Source organism: Oncorhynchus keta, chromosome 10 (assembly GCF_023373465.1).
Source record: "Oncorhynchus keta strain PuntledgeMale-10-30-2019 chromosome 10, Oket_V2, whole genome shotgun sequence".
Lineage (NCBI taxonomy): Eukaryota > Metazoa > Chordata > Actinopteri > Salmoniformes > Salmonidae > Oncorhynchus > Oncorhynchus keta.
Genome location: NC_068430.1, coordinates 39004793 through 39030401, shown reverse-complemented (window position 1 = coordinate 39030401; position 25609 = coordinate 39004793). Strand labels below are relative to the sequence as shown.

At 41.8% G+C, this 25609-nt stretch overlaps 2 protein-coding genes across 2 annotated transcripts in view; both read right to left on the bottom strand.

Annotated features, from left to right (window-relative positions):
- mcrs1 (microspherule protein 1) overlaps positions 1-2629 on the bottom strand; it is an 11092-nt gene extending 8463 nt beyond the window's left edge. Inside the window, exons 1-6 of the mRNA XM_035778014.2 lie at positions 2441-2629; positions 1739-1847; positions 1454-1628; positions 1051-1189; positions 258-422; positions 1-31 (exon numbers count right to left, since the gene is read on the bottom strand). The exon at positions 1-31 is cut by the window's left edge and continues 79 nt beyond it. Of these exons, the coding sequence (XP_035633907.2) occupies positions 1-31; positions 258-422; positions 1051-1189; positions 1454-1628; positions 1739-1748 (520 nt within the window). The 5' untranslated portion in view covers positions 1749-1847; positions 2441-2629. The remainder of the gene's footprint in view (positions 32-257; positions 423-1050; positions 1190-1453; positions 1629-1738; positions 1848-2440) is intronic.
- Positions 2630-6608: 3979 nt separating this feature from the next.
- Positions 6609-15935, bottom strand: LOC118389508 (25-hydroxyvitamin D-1 alpha hydroxylase, mitochondrial-like). The gene is made up of 9 exons (XM_035779410.2): positions 15443-15935; positions 13018-13208; positions 11972-12168; positions 11424-11624; positions 10746-10909; positions 10279-10445; positions 10037-10118; positions 9681-9878; positions 6609-9490 (listed from the first exon to the last, which is right to left on the bottom strand). The coding sequence occupies exons 1-9, from the start codon at positions 15668-15670 to the stop codon at positions 9371-9373; spliced, it is 1548 nt and encodes a 515-aa protein (XP_035635303.1). The 5' UTR covers positions 15671-15935; the 3' UTR covers positions 6609-9370.
- Positions 15936-25609: the final 9674 nt, after the last annotated feature.

The window sequence follows — 25609 nt, the reverse complement described above, 5'->3', positions numbered from 1 at the left end:
CTCCCAGATGAACAGAGGTCAGATCTGTCGTCTAACAGAGCACACACACACAATACAGACAGGCAGTTGTGCATTACCACATCATACATCCATAGAAAGATTATATGGATACATCATAAACACATTGAAAATTCATATTTTCCATTAATCAAGGTCAGTTTACATAGTATATTACGCTGCCAAATTCCAATGGTTTATAGCACTGATGCTTCAGTTATATATCAATAGCCTCTCTCTACTGTCTTTAGGCCTATTACCTGTAGCACAGCGTTGATGAGCAGCAGGTCATCAGTGGGTTTCCAGCGGCCCAGGTCTTTAGTGATCTGGAGGGGCTGCTTGCTCTTCTTCACCCTCTTGGCGATGGGCGGGGGGGTGATCACCATAGTGAGGGGCGGCGTGAGGGCCGTGCTGGACTTGGACATCTGACATAGGGGATCATAAAAATGGGGAACCAATGAGGCATCTCCTTTGCCTTTTTCAGCATTTACTTTAGTAGGGATTTCATCAATGGTCAGACACCCTTAGTAGTTAGAGTCTAGAGACAAATAAAGAACTGACCATATAAACAGCACAATAGTCTGCAGGTTGCAGTTTGTCATGAGTCTTGTCCTGAAGGCAGAACTCAGCGATTTTTCCTTAGACAGTCCAGCTGCAAAGTCAAAATTGGCTATATTGTAAAAACTCATGAAAAAAAAATAAAAAAACGTAGCTTTTTGGTCTAAATGTAAGTTTAGGCATTAGGGATAGCATTACAGTTAGGGTTAAGGTTTAAAATCATATTTTACGACTGTGGCTGTGCCAGCTAGTGACCACTCTGCAGAGCTGCCTCCAGAACAAGACCCATGAGCAACTGCAACCAGCAGAGTATTGTGCTGTTTATATGGTATATAATTTTTATGGTAAGTTCTGAAAAAATGCTAACCTGCTAATGGTCTAGCCATTTAATCAAGAGTAATTCAACAACTATCGGTATCTCCCTCTCTACCTTTCTCAATATGAGCTACCCATAAAAACACCACCCTCTCTTTGGATTCAATTCCACCTTCATACCTTCTTCTTCTCATTGGATGAGGGTTCGCTCCCAGAGCAGCGGATTGGCTCGATGACAGGTGGGCCCTTGACCCGGCTGGATGACTTGGCCAGGCTGCTCTCCACCAGTTCATCATCAAATTTCTTCCTTTTAATTGACCTAGGAGGAGAGGAACAGGTAAGATATCATATAGCAATCAAAGCTGCAACAGAGAGAACCCCTGAGCTTCCTTTCAGGCAGGCCTACTTCAAATTCAGAGGGTAGGTGATGCAGAATGAATGCTGTCCAATGGTCAGAAGTGTAGGCAGTTATTTTTAATCACTGAACTGTACAAGTTGTTAGATGTTCATATTTCAGGTTAAAACTGATGGAAAGATTGAAGCTAAAAAAGTGCCTGCAGAGACAAATGGGTAACGTTCAAACCTTGAAGAGCTCCTGCGATTGGGCACAACACCACCACCCCCAACAAATGCCTGTGTTGCTGTTCTTTTGATATCTTTCATCCCTGTCGACTCCTCGTCCTCTGAACGACTCTGTGTCCCAGCTGCTCCCATCGGTGCCCCAACCACAGATGCAGCTGCAGCACCTGCCTGCATATCTATCCCCACAGAGACAAATCTCAATGTTAGGCCCTATGGATTATGATGACAACATAAATGGCAACAACTTGCAACAAAAAGCATATAGACAACCAAGAGGCTTGCATACCTTTTTCCATGATGTTGTTCACAGTCCAGCGGTTTCGAATAAACGTTGAATAAAATAATGTTGCTACATTCGGCAGATGTCACTCAGACAACGTATCTCAGGTGGCAATCTGAGATGAGAGAGGAAGGTATTAGTCAGAGATGGGCGGTAAATGGGAAGCATGTACTCAACAAATATGGAGATTCGACGAGCAAATATCGACATTTACTGACGTATGTACATCCAAAAAAGATCCCGGTTATCACAAACCCTGATTCCATGAATAGGTCGGAAGTCTACAACAGGTAGAGGTGCCGAATAGGCATTTTTACATACTGGCCGAAGTACATACCGGCCGTGAAGGCAGTACATTACGATAGTTGCTCATTAAAAATCTATATTTGGTGAGTAACGAATGTATTTTGACATTATTAAGCTTGAAAAGCTGGTGAATGGCTGCTTCTTGGGGCTGAAAGGAGATTCGCCATATCAACGTCTCCGTCCTGTAAGGCCAGATTCTGGTTCAAATGAAACTTGAGCTGATGAATGTGAGTTTGAATCGGGGCTTCCTGGGAATAGATACTTAGGCAAGTTGTGCTATGTATGCTATTGCTAGCTAGTTTGATGTCGATACAGCAGTAACGTTAATGGTCTTCAAAGCTAGGAACATTTCACATCATGGTTATCTAATGAAGCAGCACCTTCGCTTATTCCTCTACTTACCTCGTCTCAGGCTGGTTTATCAGCCAACTAGAGTCTATTCAGGTACGTTGAACTTCGAATAAATCAAGACAATTGCTATATGTTTCTGTTATATTCGAAATTAGCTAGCTAGTTACATTCATGCTAACAATAACAGAACGAAACACATTTCCGGTACGCACAGGAAATGTCGTTGACCGTCTTCTTCATAATGTTCTCGTAACGTGCATTGTCGCCACCAACAGGACTGGCTCATTTACATCAGACTATCCATATCTATCTATCTATACCTTATGTCTCATGCCTTATTGGAATGGATTTATTGATAATATCTGTTGGGAAAAAGTTTGGATGTTGTCACACACATACCTACTTGTTAACAAAATTAAGGAAGTTTCCTTTAAAATTATTCATAAATATTATCCTGCCAACCACTATATGAAGAAGTTTAAGGAAAACATCAACTCAAATTGCTCCTTTTGTAATGACCACCCAGGAACAGTTGTGCATCTTTTTTGGCATTGTATGCATGTAAGAAAACTGTGGCAAGACATCAGTAGGTTTATAATTGAACACATTTATGAAGATGTTACACTATTGTGGAGAGATGTACTGTTTGGATTATTTACATACAATAGAAATAAGCTGAAACATTTGTATGTAATTCATTTCATTATTCTTTTGGCCAAATTTCATATACACAAATGTAAATTTACAAACAGAAAACCACATATTTGTACCCTACAAAAATAAATTGAATTGTATTTTAAGACGGTTAAATGCTCTACTAACAAAAAAGCTGTTAGAATTGTAAGTATATGTGCAGTATGTCCCTTAAGGTCCTTGTGTAATTGTAATGTGATATTGTACCCCCTAGCTCGATTGTCCATTGTTTGTAATCTATGTATGCTTATGCTCCCTCATGTGCTTTATGTATTGATTTATTGTTAATAAAAAAGTATAAAAAAAAAATAAAAAAAATATAAAAAAATAAAAAAATAAAAAAATAAAATAAAAAAAAAAATATATATATATATATATATATATATATATATATAAAAAGACTAGGAAGGAATGATTTTTAAATGGACTGCCCTTGCCCGGAAATTCGTCACTCGTTTATCCGTTTTCAGCCACCGGTAGCTTGTCGTTGCTTTATATGTGCTACAGTCAATTATGATTGTATGTCTACTTATATTAACTATATAATTATTAATATACGCCTAATGTATCATAGCTAGCAAATTAATTTGCTAACTAACGTTAGCCTGCCTAGCTACTTCTAAAGAAGGAAAATGTTATAGCACTCGTCACAACCTAACATGGTGATCAGACCGCACACGCCATCGCGCGCATGTTGATTTTGTCCACCCACACCAGACGCGATCAGGACACGCAGGTTGAAATATCAAAACAAACTCTGAACCAACTATATTTATTTGGTGACAGGTCAAAAAGCATTAAACATTCTTCTTCTTTGGACTTTATATGGTGGAAGGCATCAACTTTAAGGTGCACTACCAACTGGACTGGAGTGTGGACGGCAGTTTGTCTCAATCACCCATGTGGCTATATGCTCCTAAAAACCAATGAGGAGATGGGAGCGGCGGAACTTGCAGCGTGTCAAGCGTCGTGAGCAGTGTGGGTTCAATGATTAAATAACATGTATGTATACATTTGTTTTTGCACCCACACCACACATGTCAGTGTGCGTTTGCATAGCCAGGCGCTAAAGTAGAACTTGGTTCTATATGTGACGCTTGATGCGCTGCAAGTCCCACCTCTCCCATCACCTCATTGGATTTTAGGAGCATATACCCATGTGGGTGATTGAAAGATGAACTAAGGTCCACAGTCCAGTTGGTAGTGGTAATGCACCTTAAAGTCATTTGCCAACCTCCATATCAAGTCCGAAGAAGAAGAAGCGTGAAGGAGGATCGATTACGAGAAACTAACTCAGTTTACCCTTTTATCTGTGAATTACTTGTTGGATTAGAGGATCTTGTGCAATTCAGGTAAAATAGTAACCCAGTGTTTATATCCCAGGACAAATTAGCTAGCAACAGCAAGCTAGCTAGCTAAAGTGCCAGAAATGTTTATTGCTTTTCAGTCTGTCCCCAAATTAATATAGTTGGTTCAGAGTTCGTTTTGATATTTCAACCTGTGTTCCCTGATTGCGTCTGGTGTGGGTGGACAAAATCAGCATGGCGCATGCGGACCCAAGCGAGTTTGTTGACCAAATTTGACACTTTGGAAAAAACGCCACCTGCTGGAGACAATAGATTTTTGGCCCAGTAATACCTCTCGATTCACCGCTTCCTCTCTGTTTACATAAGTGGTTGGCCCCAAAATGTTTGCACTTTATTTCAATGTGATTCTCTGTGATAAAAATACATGCTATGTGGTTCGAGTAGCTATGTGAACTCATAGGATATGTGCAATTAATGATGACTGGTGGTTTAGTCAAAACACAATTTTTTTCCCAGAGATACTGCTAATATCTCTGGATTTACCCATAGAAATATAATATTATGGTTTACCACAGAGGTTCTAAACTCAGAGGCCCAACATCGCGAAACTTCCAGGAATGCTTGCGAAGGAGACTTGGTAGACCAGAGTTCGGCGTTTGAGAAGTCAATGAGAGAAATAAAAAATTCTTCCTTAGTTGTTCATTTTCTCAAAATCTAAAGGCACAACCTAGATTTGACCCAGTCTTAAGTAGCTGAACATGTTATTATTCCAACTGCGTGAACGTGACAAACTGATACGTTGACATTATCATCAAAAACAACTTTACATCAAAGGGATGCCTTTGATTAGATGGCCTGCACATGTGAAGTTCGGCACGAGATTAGACCTTTAGACCTGAAGATGTGTTTCTAGGCATGAGTTAGCCAAGGTTGCAGTGATATCGCGAAGCAGTTTCTACATATCTTCATACTGAACCATCTTTGATTTTACCAACAGATTCACAAAGGACTATTTATTTTATAGAACTTTATTCAAAAAATGAGGACGGACAATCACACTAATGAATTGGGCAACTCAAAAAGCTAAATCAATCATCAAAATCTATCGTTTGTGCTACCAATTTCAGCTTTTGCTATTAACTTTCCACCTATACAATCATATACCACTGATGTACCCCACCTCCACATCCCCTTCAACACACCCTGCTATGTGTTGTCTGTTTACCAGACAACAGACAATATACAAACTATACCTCTGAGTCAGTATAGCCACCTACAGGCACAGACACACTGCTGACAGTGTCACCTGTTAAAGTCCAGCACAGACACCTAAGGCCCCCACCTCTGCTGCTGCCTCTGCCAGGCAGAGGGGGAAAAGAAGAGAAAAAAAGAGCCTCTGAATCATTAACCATTTTGGAAACATTTCAGCTCTGACTGAATTTATATTATTGAACTATTACCTCCAATAGACCAACAGCCATTGGCTATATATGTTTTTGTTCTGGCATTTCAATCCACCAAAACCACAACCACCCCTTTAGGCAGTCTTCAATATTAATTATAGGCCTATTCATGTATAATACATGAACATGCACCATATGTTTACAGCTGTGTTGGTAATGCATTGTTCTGTTCATAACCAGAACATTTTGGAGAGTTAAGGAAGTTTAATTGCATGTAAAGTGTGTTTGGTATTTTACTCAGAAAGAGATGCATACCCATCACAAGAACACATTACTTGAGTAGACCTCTTACTGCAGTGTACCCTTTAACACAACTTCTAATCTAGAGGGTTGATTCCTGTCAGTCAACCTTTGTTCCTGTGTGATTGGGGTCTTTTTGGACAGTCAGGGGTTTTGTAAAAAAACTAACTTTCATCAGTCATCCACAGGGCAGCCAAAGATTAGATAGGAGGATGAGGGTTTTGTAGAATGTATGTGGGGGTAGAGCGGTTATGTGATGCATACTGTTGACTTGCAAACTTAGCACTAATGTACAGGAGGTAGCACAATGAATGTCCCCACAGACACGTCTCACAGGAAGAGCAATACCCAGCAGCAGCATTCCCAGAATCACCTGCCTTCATGTCTAAATATTTTCCCATCAGTTTGAACCACAGACAAGCTACAACCAGAATGCCTGACAGGAAAATATGCCCCAAGCTAGCGTGACTTTCACATTTCTACGAAAACAGAAGACCATGCATACATGTATGACATTCTTTTAATGGTGAACAATTACAACATTATTTTGTAACCTTTTTATAATGCCTACGGAGAAAAAAAATGCATTTTGAAGCACCACATCATACAAGTCACGTCAAGTTCTAGATGTAGAAAAAGGCAAACACACAAATTCTTTTTTTGACGTAAGTGATACAGACAACTCACAGAGGATACATAGTTTTGTACAACTGAGTACGACTTCATATAAGATAAGAAGACTTTTAAAAAGACAAAAGTGTTTGTAAACAGAGTAACCCAGGTGGGAGGATATGAAGCACCATGTTAGTGCCACCAGCTGCCATTTTTCACTAAGACTCTAATGAGCACTATATAAGCACCATTCTGATAGAAACATCACAGTTTTGTCCAAACTAATAATAATTCAATAACACTCTTCTAAAGGCAGTACACGGCATATTTCTAAGCATTTTATAGCATCTTCATCAGCAATGCGTAAACATTTAATAAATGCAACTGAAGTTTGGTTTGGCTTGGCCTCTGCCAATCTATGATTTAAATTAGAGAGGAATAAGTTGCTTTCTGTTTGTCTAAGCTAAGGAATGAGTTAGAACTGTTCTGGTTATGAACAGAACAATGCATTACCAACACAGCTGTAAACATAAGTTGCATGTTCTAGTATAATACAGTACCAGTCAAAAGTTTGGACACACCTACTCCATTCAAGGTTTTATCTTTATTTTTGTACTATTTTCTAAATTGTAGAATAATAGTGAAGACATAAAAACAATGAAATTACACACATGGAATCATGTAGTAACCAAAAAAAGTGTTAATCAAATCCAAATTTATTTTATATTTGAGATTCTTCAAAGTAGCCACCTTTTTGCCTCGATGACAGCTTTGCACACTCTTGGCATTCTCTCAATCAGCTTCACCTTGAATGATTTGCCAATAGACTTGAAGAAGTTCCCACATATGCTGAGCACTTGTTGGCTGCTTTTCCTTCACTCTGCGGTCCACTTCATCCCAAACCATCTCAATTGGGTTGAGGTCGGGTGATTGTGGAGGCCAGGTCATCTGATGAAGCACTCCATCACTCTCCTTCTTGGTCAAATATCCCTTACACAGCCTGGAGGTGTGTTAGGTCATTGTCCTGTTGAAAAACAAGTGATCGTCCCACTAAGATGGGATGGCGCAAACCAAATGGGATTGCGTATCGCTGCAGAATGCTGTGGTAGCCATGCTGGTTAAGTGTTCCTTGAATTCTAAATAAATCACTCACAGTGTCACCATCAAAGCACCCTCACACCATATCACCACCTCCTCCATGCTTCACGGTGGGAAACACACATGTCGAGATTATTCGTTCACCTACTCTGCGTCTCACAAAGACACGGCGGTTGGAACCAAAAGCTCAAATTTGGACTGTTCAGACCAAAGGACAGATTTACACCGATGTAATGTCCATTGCTCGTGTTTCTTGGCCCAAGCAAGTCTCTTATTCTTATTGGTATCCTTTATAAGTGGTTTCTTTGTAGCAATTCATCCATGAAGGCCTGATTCACACAGTCTCCTCTGAACAGTTGATGTTGAGATGTGTCTGCTACTGGAACTCTGTGAAGCATTTATTTGGGCTGCAATTTCTGAGGCTGGTAATTCTAATGAACATATCATCTGCAGCAGAGGTAACTCTGGGTCTTCCTTTCCTGTGGCGATCCTCATGAGAGCCAGTTTCATCATTGACTGCACTTCGAGAAACTTTCAAAGTTCTTGACATTTTCCGGATTGACTGACCTTCATGTCTTAAAGTAATGATGGAATGTCATTTCTCTTTGCTTATTTGAGCTGTTCTTGCCATAGTATGGACTTGGTATTTTACCAAATAGGGCTATCTTCTGTATATCAACCCTACCATGTCACAACCCAACTGATTGGATCAAACGCATTAAAATACATTCCACAAATTAACACCTGTTAATTGAAATGCATTCCAGGTGACTACCTCATGAACTGGTTCAGAGAATGCCAAGAGTGTGCAAAGCTGTTGTCAGGGCAAAGGGTGGCTACTTTGAAGAATCTCAAATATAACATTTAATTAACACTTTTTTGGCTACTACATGATTCCATATGTGTTATTTCATAGTGTTGATGTCTTCACTATTATTCTACAATGTAGAAAATAGTAAAAAAAATTTTTTTACAAAAATACTCTTGAATGAGTAGGTGTGTCCAAATGTTTTACTGGTACTGTACACAAATAGGCCTATAATAAATTAATCTTGAAGACTGCCTAAAGGGGTGATTCTGGTATTGGTGGACTCACCATTACATGCTATGATCAAGATGCATACTTGCAACTTAATTTAATCAAATCAGTAAAATTGCAATTCATGTCTAGTTAGGTGAGAGGAACATAATGTAGTTATCAGAGATTCCACTGGGAATATCATTGGCTACTGGTAATATCATTGGCTACAATCTAAACCACAAGTAAGTATAAGTGATATTGCACTCATGAGCATTATTGAATAAAGCACAAAGTTTAAGTGGTGCAAGGGTAATCAACCTGGTATTGAGATGGAAAATCACTTGTCATTAAAGTACTATGCCCAAACCATCTGGGCTTGAGTTCTGAGGGTCTGAGGGCCTGGTCTGTGGGTTGAGGCCTGCAGGGTTTCAGCTTCAGTTGGGCCCTCTTTCTCCCCCAGTGCTCCCATTTGTCTCACTCTGAGAGACTGGGATTGTCAGTCACTGTCAAATGCACATAGCTAGTGTTCAACATGTCATTGGCTCGCTCATCTCTCGATGAACTGCAGGTTGATCTCGCTCTCTGGCACCAGCAGTGTCCGGGTCATGGGTTTGACTGCTGCACCACTGCCTTCTGGATCGGGCTTCACATCAAAATGCATCAGAATCTGATGGGGACCAGGAGAGGGGTTGAGAAAATGAGAGGGCGCCCCTCACATGTACAGTACTTGGAAGAATGGAAGTCCACTATGAGGATGAAAATGTACTGGGACTCAAAACACTATGGAAATGATATGTCATTTACAGAGAACCTCACTGCCAAAGCCTAGCTGTAAAAGTGACCAAAGATCTACTCACTCGTGCCAGTGCCAGGTAGACCTCCAGCTCTGCAATGCGGCGGCCGATGCAGCTGCGTTTGCCCACGCCGAAGGGCACTGAGGCGTAAGGGTGGTGGCCTTTGTACCTGTTCAGCCAGCGATGGGGCTGGAATGTATCCGGGTTCGGGAAAAATGCTGCATTCCGGGATGTGGCGAAGTGGCAGAGGGTGATCAGAGTCTGGATAAGATAGACTTGTGAATTGGTAGGAATCAGTTTTAAAAAACTTGGTAAAATCCTTCCATTACATATGTTTGCCTTCTTCCCACCTTAATATCACATCAGATTGTTCCAAAAAATTTGGACAAAGAAGCACTCAACATCAAGTCAACACTTACGTTTTTGGGGAGGAGGTAGCCTCCGACCTGGATGTCTTTGTCAGCGATGACCCTGGAATTGGCCGCAATAACAGGATAAAGTCTGGAGAAGCCAAAACATAACAATGTCAGTGTGACTGATCAGTCTAATGCTTGATCGATTGGTTGTAGTTGATTGAATCAGGGGTACATAGTTCATTCAAATTGGTAGTGGATGAATTGAGCTCCCCTTAATTACATAATGAGGAGCTATGAGCACTTACCTGAGCACCTCCTTCACCACAGCCTTCATGAGGGGCATGCGAGCCACGTCAACAGCCCCAGGCACCCTCCGACCCCCCATCACGGCCAGTACCTCCTCCCTCAGCGAGGCCTGCACCTCGGGGTGCCGAGATAGTTCGTACAGGGACCAGGACATGGTGCTGGAGATCTGAACACACACAGGACACAACAGGTCAGTACGCCAGAAGGATCATTAACCATAAGGTCACTAGCAGTGGATGGAGAGGATAGTGAGCTCCTTACAGCTTAAGAAGAGGTAGTATGCTATGATTTACTCAATTATATAGTATACTTTTGACTAGGAGTGAGAGGAAATGGAGATGTATGACTATTGGATATTTTATAAACTAATAGTAAAGAGCAGGCTCAAAGATGGAGCGATTAGGGCAGAGAAGACAATGAGGAGGGAGAGATGCAAGAGGAAGAAGACATGAGAGTTTCTCTTCACCGTGTCCACCCCAGCCAGAAGCATCTCCGTGACGTTGCTGTACACCGTCTTCATGGGCAGCCCTGTGCGGGTCAGGAAGTAGGTCAGATATCGCCCCTCCACCTCCTCTCCCCGCGCCACCTTCTCCGCTTCCTCCTTCAGACGCTGGTCAATGTGACCTTTAGCTGCAAGGAGAGAGATCAGAGTAACAAAATCTCAGATCTGGGTTCAAATACTCTTTAAAATATTTTAAATACTTTCAGCGTTTGCTTTAGCCTAAAAAATAGACCTCCGGGAAAGCTTACTACAGGGATTACATGTGATGAATGGAAGGCAGCCACACGCACTATGGGTCCTACTGAATGGGAACGATTTATAGCAAGTTACTAGAAATCGATCCGTAGAGGGTAACTAACCACTGGGGGCATCTAATAATTATAAGTAGGTCAGTGAAGTTAAATAGATCTAATGTAAAAGGTGACATGTACTAAAGAGTTGACAGAATTAAACCAAGGTGGAACAATTTTATTTGTCACATGCTTCGTAAACAACAGTCGTAGACTAACAGTGACATGCTTACTTATGGGCCCTTCCCAACAATGCAGAGGGGGAAAATATATATAATAGAATGATAATAACACAAGGAATAAATACACCATATGTAACAATAGTATGAGGCTATCAAAGATGGCAGCTCACCGAATTGGAAAATGTAGTCCCAGCATTGGCAGAAAGTGTCCCAGGGCATGGGAAACAGCTTGTGTAACCAGGCGGGCATAGCCATGGTGAGGAGTGTCATGACAAACATGGTGTTAATTGACTGGATGAAACACTCTGTCTCCATGGGAACCACAGGGTCTAGGCAACCAATCTTGGACTCGAACAAGACTGAGGAGATCCCTGCAGAGAGGAAGACAGGCACAGGTCAAGGGTGAGAAGGGTTTGAAGGGCTTTCCGGAAGGGCTTTGTTTGTTTTCCCTCTGTAATACAGATCCAATCAAGCCTATTATAGACTTGTCAGAATACCCTATCCTACCATACACAAGTAAGTGGTGGTAATATACAAAACTAGAAGCCCACAATGCTAATTGACATTGATACAATAAAGTTGCTTCCTGATCTTGTGTCTTATTACAGGACTGATCTCAGATAACCTCACACCTGACCTCGGATGCTGAACTCATATGCCACCGTGTAAAAGTAAAAATAAAAACAAAGAGAACAGGTTGAGTGCAAATAGGTCTTACCTTCAAGGCCGAAGAGGTAGAACTCACTGCTGATGTTCGGGACGAGACCGCAGGGGTTCTGGTGCCTGCTGCGGCGGAGCTTAGAAATGAGGTCATCAACAACGCCATTTAGAGTGGTGTCGTAGGCCTCCACCGCCTTTGGATGTAGCATGTGCTTCCCCAGGAGAGTCCGCACCGCCTGCCACTCCTCCCCTTCACTGAAGAGAGTTAAGGTTAGCGTTGCAAAATTCCTAGAACTTTCAATAAATTCCATGACTTTCCCGAAAATTCCTGTAATAAAGGGGGAATAAGCAGGAAATCCGAATCCTCCAACCAGGTTTTTTGGAAAACCAGGGAATTTATTTAAAGTTCCCAGCGATTTTCAACCCTAAGTAAGGTAAACAGAAAATAATGTCATCAATGAGTTTGCACAGGAAACATCCAATAGTTGACATGTTTTATACAGGCTGAGCCAACTGTAACTGTAGGCTACTTAATTGAACTGTAATTGAACTGTGAGCATTTTCATATTCCTGCTCATTATGTTATAACCCATAGGTAATAATAGATCATAGGCTGACATCTGTCTCTTTCCTGTCTGTGTCTGTCTGGCTTCTAGACCAATTAGTCCTTTGTCTTAAAGGGATACTTCAGGAATTTGGCAAACTCATGGATACCATTTATATGTCTCTGCATCCAGTGTGAAGGAAGTTAGAGGTAGTTTCGCTAGCCAATGCTAACTAGTGTTAGCACAATGACTGTAAGTCGATACCATAGACTTCCATTCATTGCCCTAAACGCTAGTTAGCAATTGTGCTAATGCCAGTTAGCAACTTCCTTCAAACTGCACACAGAGACATGGTATCCACGAGTTCATCAGACTCGAGGGAAGTAGATAAAGGGCTTCATTGCCAAAATCCTGAAGTATCCCTTTAAGTCTTTGTTTCATCTCTGTTAATCTTTCCTGCTTCCTGTCAACAGCACATGAACCTGATGTCAGAACAGCTCAGATTAGCATGACAAGCATGGGAGGGGACACAGCAGAGGAGGAGAGTGATGGTACCCACGCTGTGAGCAGCCCGTAGCCATGACCTCGTTGTTTCCTGTAGTCCTTCCAGGAGGAGAGGTCAGAGCGGATGGGGGTCTTGCCCTCCTGCCTCAGAACTTGCTCAATCAGGGCTGGCTCTGCCACGTGCACCGTCAGGATAGGGCCGAAGCTGGCCTTCCACATCGGCCCATAGCGCTTCACACCCTCAATCTGGGAGAAGACAACACATTAGTACACAACGCATATAGATGGCATGATTCACTGGAGATGGAACCATCCATAGAATTAGAAATAATCTATTTCTATGGATGTAGCATCAACATGTTGTGAGCAGACCTAGCTACAGTTCTATGACTGTACGTACATGACTGTACGTACATACCCCAACCAGAAGCTATGGATTACATGCAACATCCACACTGAGCTAAAGGGTAGAGCTGCCACTTTCAAGGAGTGGGACTCTAACCCGGAAGCATATAAGGAATCCCGCTTTGCCCTCCAACAAACCATCAAACAGGCAAAGAGTCAATACAGGATAAAGATTGAATCGTACTACACCGGCTCCGATGCTCGTCGGATGTGGCAGGGCTTGCAAACTATTACAGACTACTACACCGCCCTCTGCAACTGAATCCTGGACTTCCTGATGGGCCGCCCCCCAGGTGGCAAGGGTAGGCATCAACAAATTGATCAAATTGACCACACTGATCATCAACACGGGGGCCCCTCAGGGGTGCATATGCTCATTCCCCTCTTGTACTCCCTGTTCACACATGACTGCATGGCCAGGCACGACTCCAACGCCATCATTAAGTTCGCAGGTGGCACAACAGTGGTTGGCCTGATCACAGACAAAGATGAGACAGCCTATAAGGAGGTCAGAGACCTGGCCGTTTGGTGTCAGGACAACAACCTCTCCCTCAACGTGATCAAGAGAAAGGAGATGATTGTGGACCACAGGAAAAGGAGGACCGAGCATGACCCCATTCTCATCGACGGGGCTGTAGTGGAGCAGGTTGAGAGCTTCAGGTTCCTTGGTGTCCACATCACCAACAAACTATCATGGTCTAAACACACCAAGACAGTCGTGAAGAGGGCACGAAAAAGATTGACTGAAATTATTTGGCATGGGTCCTCAGATCCTCAAAAAGTTCTACAGCTGCACCATCGAGAGCATCCTGGCTGGTTGCATCACTGCCTGGTATGGAAACTGCTCGGGCCTTCGCCCGCAAGGCACTACAGAGGGTAGTGCGTACGGCCCAGTACTACACTGGGGCCAAGCTTCCTGCCATCCAGGACCTCTATACCAGGTGGTGTCAGAGGAAGGCCCCTAAAAAAAAGACTCCAGCCACCCTAGTCATAGACTGTTCTCTACCGCACCGCAAGCGGTACCGGAGCGCAAAGTCTCGGTCCAAAAGGCTTCTTAACAGCTTCTACCCCCAAGCCATAAGAATCCTGAACAGCTAATCAAATGGATACCCAGACTATTTGCATTGCCCCCTTTTTACACTGCTGCTGCTACTCTCTGTTTATTATCTATGCATAGTCACTTTAACTCTACCTACATGTACATATTACCTCAATTACCTCGACTAACTGGTTCCCCCGCACATTTACTCTGTACCGGTACCCCCTGTATATAGCCTTGCTATTGTTATTTTACTGCTGCTCTTTATTTTTTTATTTTTTTTACTAATTAATTTTTTACTTAACATATATTTTTCTTAAAACTTCCATGTTGGTTAAGGGCCTGTAAGTAAGCATTTCACTAAAGTCTAAACCTGTTGTATTTGGCCCATGTTTTAAATTAAATTTCATTTGATTTTAAAACTGCTTGATGTAAAGTGTAAGGACAAAATCTGTAGAAATACTTTCAAAGCTTTGGGAGCACCCGTCAAGCTGTGATAGAAAGGTTTGTGCTTTGCTCCTTGTGCTCCCCATCTACACCTATGAGGCAGCAGGTATTTCCCAAAGCACAGAAAAGTGCCCTAGTGGCCTACGGCACTTTCCTGCTCAATGCCCTATCAGTGTAAAAGAACTGATGTATGTATACCATTTATCTAACATAGTCTATGCATAAGCAACTGCATGTCTGGTGCATTTAGGTCATCACAGTATAGTTTATGTTGGCCCTCTCATTGCTTTTTAATTGCTGGGCACTTACATTACACACTGGTGGTTAAGTTATACAGTCGCCTACAAGTAAGGAGAGGCTGTGACAGAGTGTCTGCCCTACAAGACCATGCCACACCCAACAGCAATGCCATAACCTATCTATTACAAGACAATGTGTGATGACCAGTTAAATCTGCCAATGAAAGGTATTTCTGTTTATCAGACATTATGAAACACTAATCCCATACATTCACGCGCCTGTATTGCTTTAATAGAAAGAATGTCGTGAATTTAAAAAAAAAAATGAACAAGTCATCAAAATAATTTACCTGCAGCTCGTGGAGGCGGGACAGTCCCCTTTTGGCGAAGAGGTCCCATACAAATTTGGCGACGGTATGTCCCGGCATTTCCTCCAGAGTTTTCACCCTGTGCGCCGCCTCTATCTTCTTCCGGCCAACTGAGCTCTCAGCCCAATTCTCCATCCACTTGATCAGCGGGGTCATACTGCGACCAGACACTTTGAGGGCTTGCTGCAGCATTATTTTTGCTATGTTCATGTACTGGTAGGGAAACACATGCAAGTCTATCGGGTATCGGTGCTCATCTTGCACCAAGGCACCAATACACTATTTATATCGCTCGACCCATGTCGGACTGGGACCTGCGCGACATAGAGTTGTTAAGTTTCTCATTGGGGGCCAATTAAAGCGAATCCTGGCGTCGACCCCACCCAGTGGCAAGATTTTGGACGCAGTAGGCGTGGACTATTTGAAAGGTGTGTCCAGATCGCAGAAGTCAGACTAACCCAAAGTAGCGCACACATGGAAGGTAAATCATATTTGTTTCTGTATTTTTCTCAGACACCAATGGAGGCTGCCTAGAAACTACTTTCGGGCTAGGCCATTAGGAGGAAATTAATAACAAACAGATAATGCATAATAAGATGTGTTGCCATAAATACAGCCTGGTCTCATACACTAGAAGTGGGACTTCCGGGACAATCAAATTAGTATGCTATATTATGTTTGGTATGGTTACATAAGACAGAAGGTTACTTATGGATGAATAGGTGGGCGTATAACGTGAATGTCTAGCAACCCAAGGGTTGTATGTTTGAAACTCATCATGGACAACCTTAGCATTTGAGCAACTTTTCAGCTACTTACTACTTTTGAGCAATCTTGCAACTACTTAGCATGTTAGCTAACCCTAACCTTAACCCTTTTAGCTAACCCGTACCCTAACCTTAACCCTTTAACCTAACTCCTAACCTTAACATTAGCCACAACAAATTGGATTTCGTAACATATTGTACATTTAGCAAATTTGTAACATTGTGTGGACCTCAAGAAGAGTAGCTGCTGTAATTCGTTACAAATCATATGAAATGGATGATGGACATCCACAAATTAATACATACCATATTAAACGTAACTTCTTACTAAATGGAGCTTTTTCTCAAATGTATGTACAGAATAATACAACATTCTCTGAGACCAGGTTGCAGCGGGTGTAGTTTACCATTTCAATGTATCCTACTCCTATTCTATTATGTTTATTTGGTGTGGATAAGTAATTCTACACTTGCATGAGTATGAAACAAACATGCAATATCAAAATCATATGTCAGGCCGAATATTCGGGTATTCTATAAGGGATATGCTTTGTTTCAATGTGGTTAATGTATTGTATTTCAGTGACTCTATAAATGACACATGACACATTTTACAAAATGATTGATCCTGACATTTTAGAATGCATTTCCCAGTCCTGTAGGTGTCGAGCAATACGTTTATCCAATTATTGGCGTCTGAATTCAAGGATTCGCTAAAACTGCGAATTATTTGCTCATAAAGGGTCTACTGAGAATGTATTGCAATAGACTACGTGGATTAGGCTACTTGCTGACTCGGGGTTTTCCTGTTGGGGCTCGCCTCCGCCATTGCGCGAGCACGAGAGAGAAAATCCTGACCCGCTTTCATTGAAGTGGATGCGTGCCAGGACGCAATGTGTGCGCCTCGCAACATGAAGTAATAGTGATTATAGGCCTACTTGGAATCTGGTTTGACGTTTGCTCTTATGCTTCCATAGTTCAAGCCAGAAAGCCCTTTCCCCGGATGCCATTTTCAGAGAATGACCGAACACTGAAATACCTACGAAACTAACCAAGCCAAATACAGACACAGATTTGGTCCGCCTTCTTTAGATACTTTTTGTGGCTAATTTGCATGTCCACGCGACCAGTCAGAGGGAAATCATTAGATATCCTTGAGAAATTATTATTCTAGTAATTTACCTTCTAGTTCCTCAAATTCTCAGATTTGTTTTGCGTTTTATTTTATTATATCTATTTTAATTATTGTGCACAAGACTGTAAAAACGTGATCGTATATAAATGTAAGCATGGTTTGAAATTATTATATTTTAGTCAAATATTGTATTTGTTTGGGCTTCTTGCGGTCAATTTGCAGTCTACAAAGTTTTTGCAGTTCTGTTCCGGCCCCCTGACCATCTGCTCAAGAAAAAGTAGGACCGTGGCTGAAGCTACACTACATGACCAAAAGTATGTGGAAACCTGCTCATCGAACATCTCATTCCAAAATCATGGGCATTAATATGGAGTTGGTCCCCCTTTTGCTGCTATAACTCTTCTAGGGAGGCTTTTCACTAGATGTTGGAACATTGCTGCAGGGACTTGCTTCCATTCAGCCACGAGCATTAGTGAGGTCGGGCACTGATGTTGGGCAATTAGGCCTGGCTCGCAGTCGGCATTCCAATTCATCCCAAAGGTGTTTGATGGGGTTGAGGTCAGGGCTCTGTGCAGACCAGTCAAGTTATTCCACATCGAAAAACAGCCCCAGACCATTATTCCTCTTCCACCAACCTGTACAGTTGACATTATGCATTCGGGCAGGTAGCGTTCTCCTGGCATCCGCCAAACCCAGATTCGTCCGTCGGACTGCCAGATGGTGAAGCGTGATTAATCACTCCAGAGAACACGTTTCCACTACTCCAGAGTCCAATGGCGGCAAGCTTTGCACCACTCCAGCCAACGCTTGGCATTGATGTTGCTTACAGAGGCAGTTTGGAACTCGGTAGTGAGTGTTGCAACTGAGGACAGAAGATTTTTACTCGCTTAAGCATTCACGGTCCCGTTCTGTGAGCTTGTGTGGCCTACCACTTCGTGGCTGAGCTGTTGTTGCTCCTAGACGTTTCCACTTCACAATAAGAACACTTACAGTTGACCGGAGCAGCTCTAGCAGGGCAGAAATTTGATGAACTGACTTGTTGGAAAGGTGGCATCTTATGATGGTGCCACATTGAAAGTCACTGAGCTCTTCAGTAAGGCCATTCTACTGCCAATGTTTGTCTATGGAGATTGCATGGCTGTGTGCTCGTTTTATGCACCTGTCAGCAATGGGTGTGGCTGAAATCGTCCCAGAGCCGCTTCTAGCCTTTAGTAGGCTATTTAGTATTTATTAGGTCCCCATTCCTTGAGTCCAAACAGGATTAAAACAATTACAACAAATCACAACAAAAAAACAGCCTACAATACCACATACACACATTATAACATTCTTATTCAATTATTATTAGAAATGTACAATACTACAATATTTCAATGGGTTTATTTGTAAAATGCGTGTGTTAGAGTGTGTGTGTGTGTGTGTTTGTCTCCTTTTTAATTTATTTTTAATTGATTAGGATGCCCATTAGCCAACGCCAAGGGCAACAGAATGTTATACGTTTCTTCATAACACCTAAACTGAAATCACAACAGACTGGCTCATTGGGGAGAAATAAGATATAGCATTGGAAAAATAATGGGATTTGACATAGAACAAACATTAATTTCTTTGTACATGGGTGAAATACCTGATAACTTACACAATAAAGAAAAGTACCTCTTGAAGGTCCTACTGGCAGCCAGTAAAAAGGCTATTGCTAGGAAATGGCTACAAAAAACAAACAAACACAGTGATACAATAGATAGACATTGTAGAAGAAATACACCACATGGAGCATGTTACCTTTACTTTAAGAACTCAAAAGGAGAGAGGTCAAGAATACTGGGGAAAATGGGTTTCGTACTTGGAAAAGGTCTAATTCAAAGATGTTAATGTAACTAATATGATGATATGATGATGAAGGTATGAAGTGCACCTTAACTGCCAGATCTTTTTTTTGTTCTTTTATTTGACTTTCTTTGTACTTTCTTTGTGTTCCTACAATAAAAACAAAGTATAATTTTTCTTATTTTAAAAAAAATACTTTACAATTGACATACATTTAAAAACATTAACATGTAGTGTGTGTGCATCTGGTCAGTACCCATACATGTCAGTACATACACACAACAGGTCACATGGGGGAGAGGCATTGTGCTGTGAGGTGTTGCTTTATTTTATTTTTTTAAACCAGGTTTTACACTGTGTAAGATGGAATGGAGTTCCATGCACTCATGGCTCTGTATAATACTGTACGTTTCCTTGAATTTGTTCTGGACCTTGGGACTGTGAAAAGACCCCTGGTGGCATGTCTGGTGGGGTAAGTGTGTGTGTCAGTGCTTTGTAAATTGACTATGCAAACCATTTGGAATTTCCAACACATTGTTTCTTAGAAAAAGAAGAAGTGATGCAGTCAGTCTTTCCTCAACCTTTAACCAAGAGAGACTGGCATGAATAGCATTAATATTAGTCCTCTGATTACAATGAAGAGCAAGATGTGTGGCTCTGTTCTGGGCCAGTCGCAGTTTAACTAGGTCTTTCTTTGCAGCACTTGACCATATGACTGGACAATTATCAAGATAAGATAAAACTAGAGCCTGCAAGGCTGGCTTTGTTGAGTGTGTGGTCAAAAAAGCAGAGTATCTCTTTATTACAGACAGACCTTTCTCCATCTTTACAACCATTGCATCTATGTTTTGACCATGACAGTTTACAATCTAAGGTAACGCCAAGTCATTTAATCTCCTCAATTTGTTCAACAGCCACACCATTCATTATCAGATTAAGGTGAGGTCTAGAATTTAGGGAATTATTGGATGTGGATGCGGGTACGCAGACCCACGAGCCGATGCAGCCCTTCATGATTTCAGTTTTTTTGTGGCCCCCAACCCCATCAAAGTCACCCATCCCTGGTCAATCATTACACCAAGCAGTTTAGTGTCCTCAACATGCTCAATTGCCACATTATTCATGACAAGATTTAGATGCGGTTAAGCAAATGATTTGGCCCAAATACAATGCTTTCATTTATTTTATATTTAGGTCCAGCTTATTAGTAGCCATCGATTATAAAACTGACTGCAGCTCTTTAAGTGTTGCAGTGATTTCACTTGTTGTGGTAGCTGACATATAATGTTGAATCATCAGTGACATAGGCTTTACTCAAGGCTAGTTGAGTAAGTAATAGGTAGTAATAGTAATAGGCTTCCATTAAAGATCACCCTCTATGTGACAGAGGATGTAGAGCCATAACACACCTGTTTTTTTCAGCAGCAAACTATGATTGATAATGTCAAAAGCTGCACTGAAGTCTAACAAAACAGCTCCCATCATTTTCTTTATATCAATTTCTTTCAGACAATCATCAGTCACTTTTGGGAGCCCTAAGCAAGATTTGGTTGCAATTTTACACATTTTGCCATGTGCATAGGATATCTGAGTGAGAGGGACTAACAAAATCAATGGGGACCCCTGGAGGTCAGGGCCCCTGATTACTCAGCCATGATTGCTCCAAATGTTTAGATAGCTGGCTAGACTAACTTACCTATCAATCTATAAAATGTTAGCTGACATGGGCTAATTGAGTGACTGTCAGTGATTGACATGAGGAAAACTGCTGATGCACTACCAAATTTCAAAATTGAACCTTGTGTATTCCACTATTCTAACTCCCCCAATTGAAGTTATTCTCCCCAGTATAAGACAATTGCCCTCATATTTGAGAGGCACTGGCGATTTCATAAAACAATTCAAAATGTGTGATGTTTACTTGGATATCTCTCATCGCCCTAGATGTTGAAAAAATATGACAAAGGACTGGAGGAATCAAGTTATTTTTGGAAGAGGGGACAAAAAACCTGTAGAATGTGTTGTGTCCCCTCATTGTGTTGTTTAAGTGTTTCCTTTATTTTTTTGAGCAGTGTGTAAATATATATATATACACACACACAATGTAACTCCAAGTCAATCACACTTCAGTGAAATCAAACTGTCCACTTAGGAAGCAACACTGATTGACAATACATTTCACATGCTGTTGTGCAAATGGAATAGACAACATGTGGAAATTATAGGCAATTAGCAAGACACCCCCAATAAAGGAGTGGTTCTGCAGGTGGTAACCACAGACAACTTCTCAGTTCCTATGCTTCCTGGCTGATGTTTTGGTCACTTTTGAATGCTGGCGGTGCTTTCACTCTAGTGGTAGCATAAGACGGAGTCTACAACCCACACAAGTGGCTCAGGTAGTGCAGCTCATCCAGGATGGCACATCAATGCGAGCTGTGGCAAGAAGGTTTGCTGTGTCTGTCAGCATAGTGTCCAGAGCATGGAGGCGCTACCAGGAGACAGGCCAGTACATCAGGAGACATGGAGGAGGCCGTAGGAGGGCAACAACCCAGCAGCAGGACCGCTACCTCCACCTTTGTGCAAGGAGAAGCAGGAGGAGCACTGCCAGAGCCCTGCAAAATGACTTCCAGCAGGCCACAAATGTGCATGTGTCTGCTCAAACGTTCAGAAACAGACTCCATGAGAGTGGTATGAGGGCCCGACATCCACAAGTGGGGGTTGTGCTTACAGCCCAACACCGTGCAGGACGTTTGGCATTTGCCAGAGAACACCAAGATTGGAAAATTCGCCACTGGCGCCCTGTGCTCTTCACAGATGAAAGCAGGTTCACACTGAGCACATGTGACAGACGTGACAGTCTGGAGACGCCGTGGAGAACGTTCTGCTGCCTGCAACATCCTCCAGCATGACCAGTTTGGCGGTGGGTCAGTCATGGTGTGGGGTGGCATTTCTTTGGGGGGCCGCACAGCTCTCCATGTGCTTGCCAGAGGTAGCCTGACTGCTATTAGGTACCGAGATGAGATCCTCAGACCCCTTGTGAGACCATATGCTGGTGCGGTTGGCCCTGGGTTCCTCCTAATGCAAGACAATGCTCGACCTCATGTGGCTGGAGTGTGTCAGCAGTTCCTGCAAGAGGAAGGCATTGATGCTATGGACTGGCCCGCCCGTTCCCCAGACCTGAATCCAATTGAGCACATCTGGGACATCATGTCTCGCTCCATCCACCAACGCCAAGTTGCACCACAGACTGTCCAGGAGTTGGCGGATGCTTTAGTCCAGGTCTGGCAGGAGATCCCTCAGGAGACCATCCGCCACCTCATCAGGAGCATGCCCAGGCGTTGTAGGGAGGTCATACAGGCACGTGGAGGCCACATACAATACTGAGCCTCATTTTGACTTGTTTTAAGGACATTACATCAAAGTTGGATCAGCCTGTAGTGTGGTTTTCCACTTTAATTTTGAGTGTGACTCCAAATCCAGACCTCCATGGGTTGATACATTTGATTTCCATTGATCATTTTTGGTGTGATTTTGTTGTCAGCACATTCCACTATGTAAAGAAAAACGTTTTTAATAAGAATATTTCATTCATTCAGATCTAGGATGTGTTATTTTAGTGTTCCCTTTATTTTTTTGAGCAGTGTATATATATTACACAGTTGAAGTTTACATACACTTAGGTTGGAGACATTAAAACCTCTTTTTAATAAAGTACAGTTTTGGCAAGTTGGTTAGGGCATCTACTTTGTGCATGACACAAGTAATTTTTCCAACAATTGTTTACAGACAGATTATTTAACTTATAGTTCACTGTATCACAATTCCAGTGGGTCAGAAATGTACATGCACTATGTTGAATAAGTCATTCTCTCTATTATTCTGACATTTCACATTCTTAAACTAAAGTGGTGATCCTAACTGACCTAAGACAGGGACTTTTTACTAGGACTAAATGTCAGAAATGGTGAAAAACTGAGTTTAAATGTATTTGGCTAAGGTGTATGTTAACTTCAGACTTCAACTGTATGTATATACATTGTTACTATTTGATACTATTTACAAAATCATTGTGTGGCTATTGGCTGCATTTGACCTCTTGACTATGCATGTCTATTTATGGGTTATCTGGAAGACAAGTTTATTTGGCACGAAAACCCTTTATCCCAACATGTACTTACCGTGCATTTGGAAAGTATTCACACCCCTTCATTTTTCCCACATTTGGTTAAATTTCAGCCTTATTCTAAAATGGATTAATTAAATAAAAATTCTCAATCTACACGCAATACCCCATAATAACAAAGCGAAACAGGTTTTTAGAAATCCACCTGTGTTAAATTCAATTGATTGGACGTGATTTGGAAAGGAACACACCTGTCTATATAACAGGTCCCACAGTTGACAGGGCATGTCAGAGCAAAAACCAAGCCATGGGGTCGAAAAATCTTCTGTAGAGCTCCGTGACAGAATTGTGTAGAGGCACAGATCTGGAGAAGGTTAACAAAACATTTCTGCAGCGTTGAAGGTCCCCAAGAACACAGTGGAACCACCAAGACTCTTCTTAGAGCTGTCAACCAGGCCAAACTGAGAAATCGGGGGAGAAGAGCCTTGGTCAGGGAGGTGACCAAGAATGCGATGGTCAGTCTGACAGAGGGCCAGAGTTCCTCTGTGGAGATGGGAGAACCTTCCAGAAGGACAATCATCTTTGCAGCACTCCACCAAATCAGGCCTTTATGGTAGAGTGGCCAGACAGAAGCCACTCCTCAGTAAAAGGCACAAGACAGCCCGCTTGGAGTTTGCCAAAAGGTACCTAAAGACTATCATACCACGAAAAACAAGATTAAGTGGTTTGATGAAAGCAAGATTGAACTTCTTGGCCCGAATGCCAAGCTTCACGTCTGGATGAAATCAGGCACCGCTCATCACCTGTCCAAATCCATCCCTACAGTGAAACATGGTGTTGGAAGAATCATGCTGTGGGGATGTTTTTCAGTGGCAGGGACTGGGAGACTAGTCAGGATTGAGGGCAAGATGAACAGAGCAAAGTACAGAGAGATCCTTGATGAAATTCTGCTCCAGAGTGCTCAGGACATCAGACTGCGGCGAAGTTTCACCTTCCAACAGGATAACGACCCTAAGCACAGAGCCAAGACAGTGCAGGAGTGGCTTCAGGACAAGTCTCTGAATGTCCTTGAGTGGCCCAGCCAGAGCCTGGACTTGAACCCAATCGAACATCTCTAAAGAGACCTGAAAATAGCTGTGCAGCAAACGCTCTTCATCCAACCTGACAGAGCTTGAGAGGATCTGCAAAGAAGAATGGGAGAAAATCCTCAAATACAGGTGTGCCAAGCATGTAGTGTCATACCCAAGAAGGCAAGGCTTTAATCACTGCCAACGGTGGTTCAACAAAGTATTGAGTAAAGGGTCTGAATACTTATGTAAATGTAATATTTCCAGGGTTTAAAAAAAGAAGACTTTTTGCTTTTGTCTTTATGGGGTATTGTGTGTAGATTGGGTCTGAATACTTTCCAAATGCACTATATGTGAAAAATATATATTGTTGTGTTTCTCGTTTGGAAGGGTCCCTTCAATGTATTTGATGACTTTATCGCTTACCCCAAGTTCACAGCCGAGATTAGCCAGAGACGAGATGTCTTTCCTTAATACCCTTGTGTGCCTTGACTCAGGTTCCTTGTATACTACTTTGTATTCCAAGCCTACAGATAAGAAGAGTATCCTACATGCCTCTAGTCTGCATCCCACATTTCTGAAAAAGGTTTTACCATACACCAATTTCTGAGACTGAAACCTTTTGTTCTGTCAGGTATTACTGTACTCTAGGAACATGAGAACTTCACTACACTCGCGATAACATCTGCTAAATATGGGTACCCAACCAATGAAATTTGACTTGATTTGTACTAGTAAAACAGATTACATTTGAGATCTGTTCATACCCTATAGAATGTCTTGATGATGCGCTCAGTCAGGTACATAACATTGATGAGACCTCAACCAGAATGGATAAATGTTTCAATTTTTTTTTTAAATGAATATGTCTAGCACTTGTCGTGTCTTTACTATCATTAACTGAAGACTGATAGTTTTTATCAAATATTCTCTGTAATTAGTTACTATGCGATCAACTGATTAATCACGTAACTAATTAACTAGGAAGTCGGGGCACCAAGGAAAAATATTCATATTACAAAGTTATAATTTCCTAAAATAACTTTTCAGATATTTTATCTGATCAATTAGTCTTCAAATTAATGAATTATTTACGTTACCTCACGTTAGTCTCATTCCAAACGTCGTAAATTGTTGGTAATCTGCACGAACACAGTCTTCATTACAAGTCATCCATACATCAATTGTCTTAAATCATTTATTTATATCTAACTAAGTAATTCACAGAAA

Coding starts and splice junctions, on each gene's coding strand:
- LOC118389508 (XM_035779410.2), bottom strand. CDS start 15,670: ATGAACATAGCAAAAATAATGCTGCAGCAAGCCCTCAAAGTGTCTGGT. Junction 11,625..11,971: donor CTACCTCTTCGGCCTTGAAG/GTAAGACCTATT, acceptor TCCTCTCTGCAG/GGATCTCCTCAGTCTTGTTC. Junction 10,119..10,278: donor GTGGTGAAGGAGGTGCTCAG/GTAAGTGCTCAT, acceptor TGGCTTCTCCAG/ACTTTATCCTGTTATTGCGG.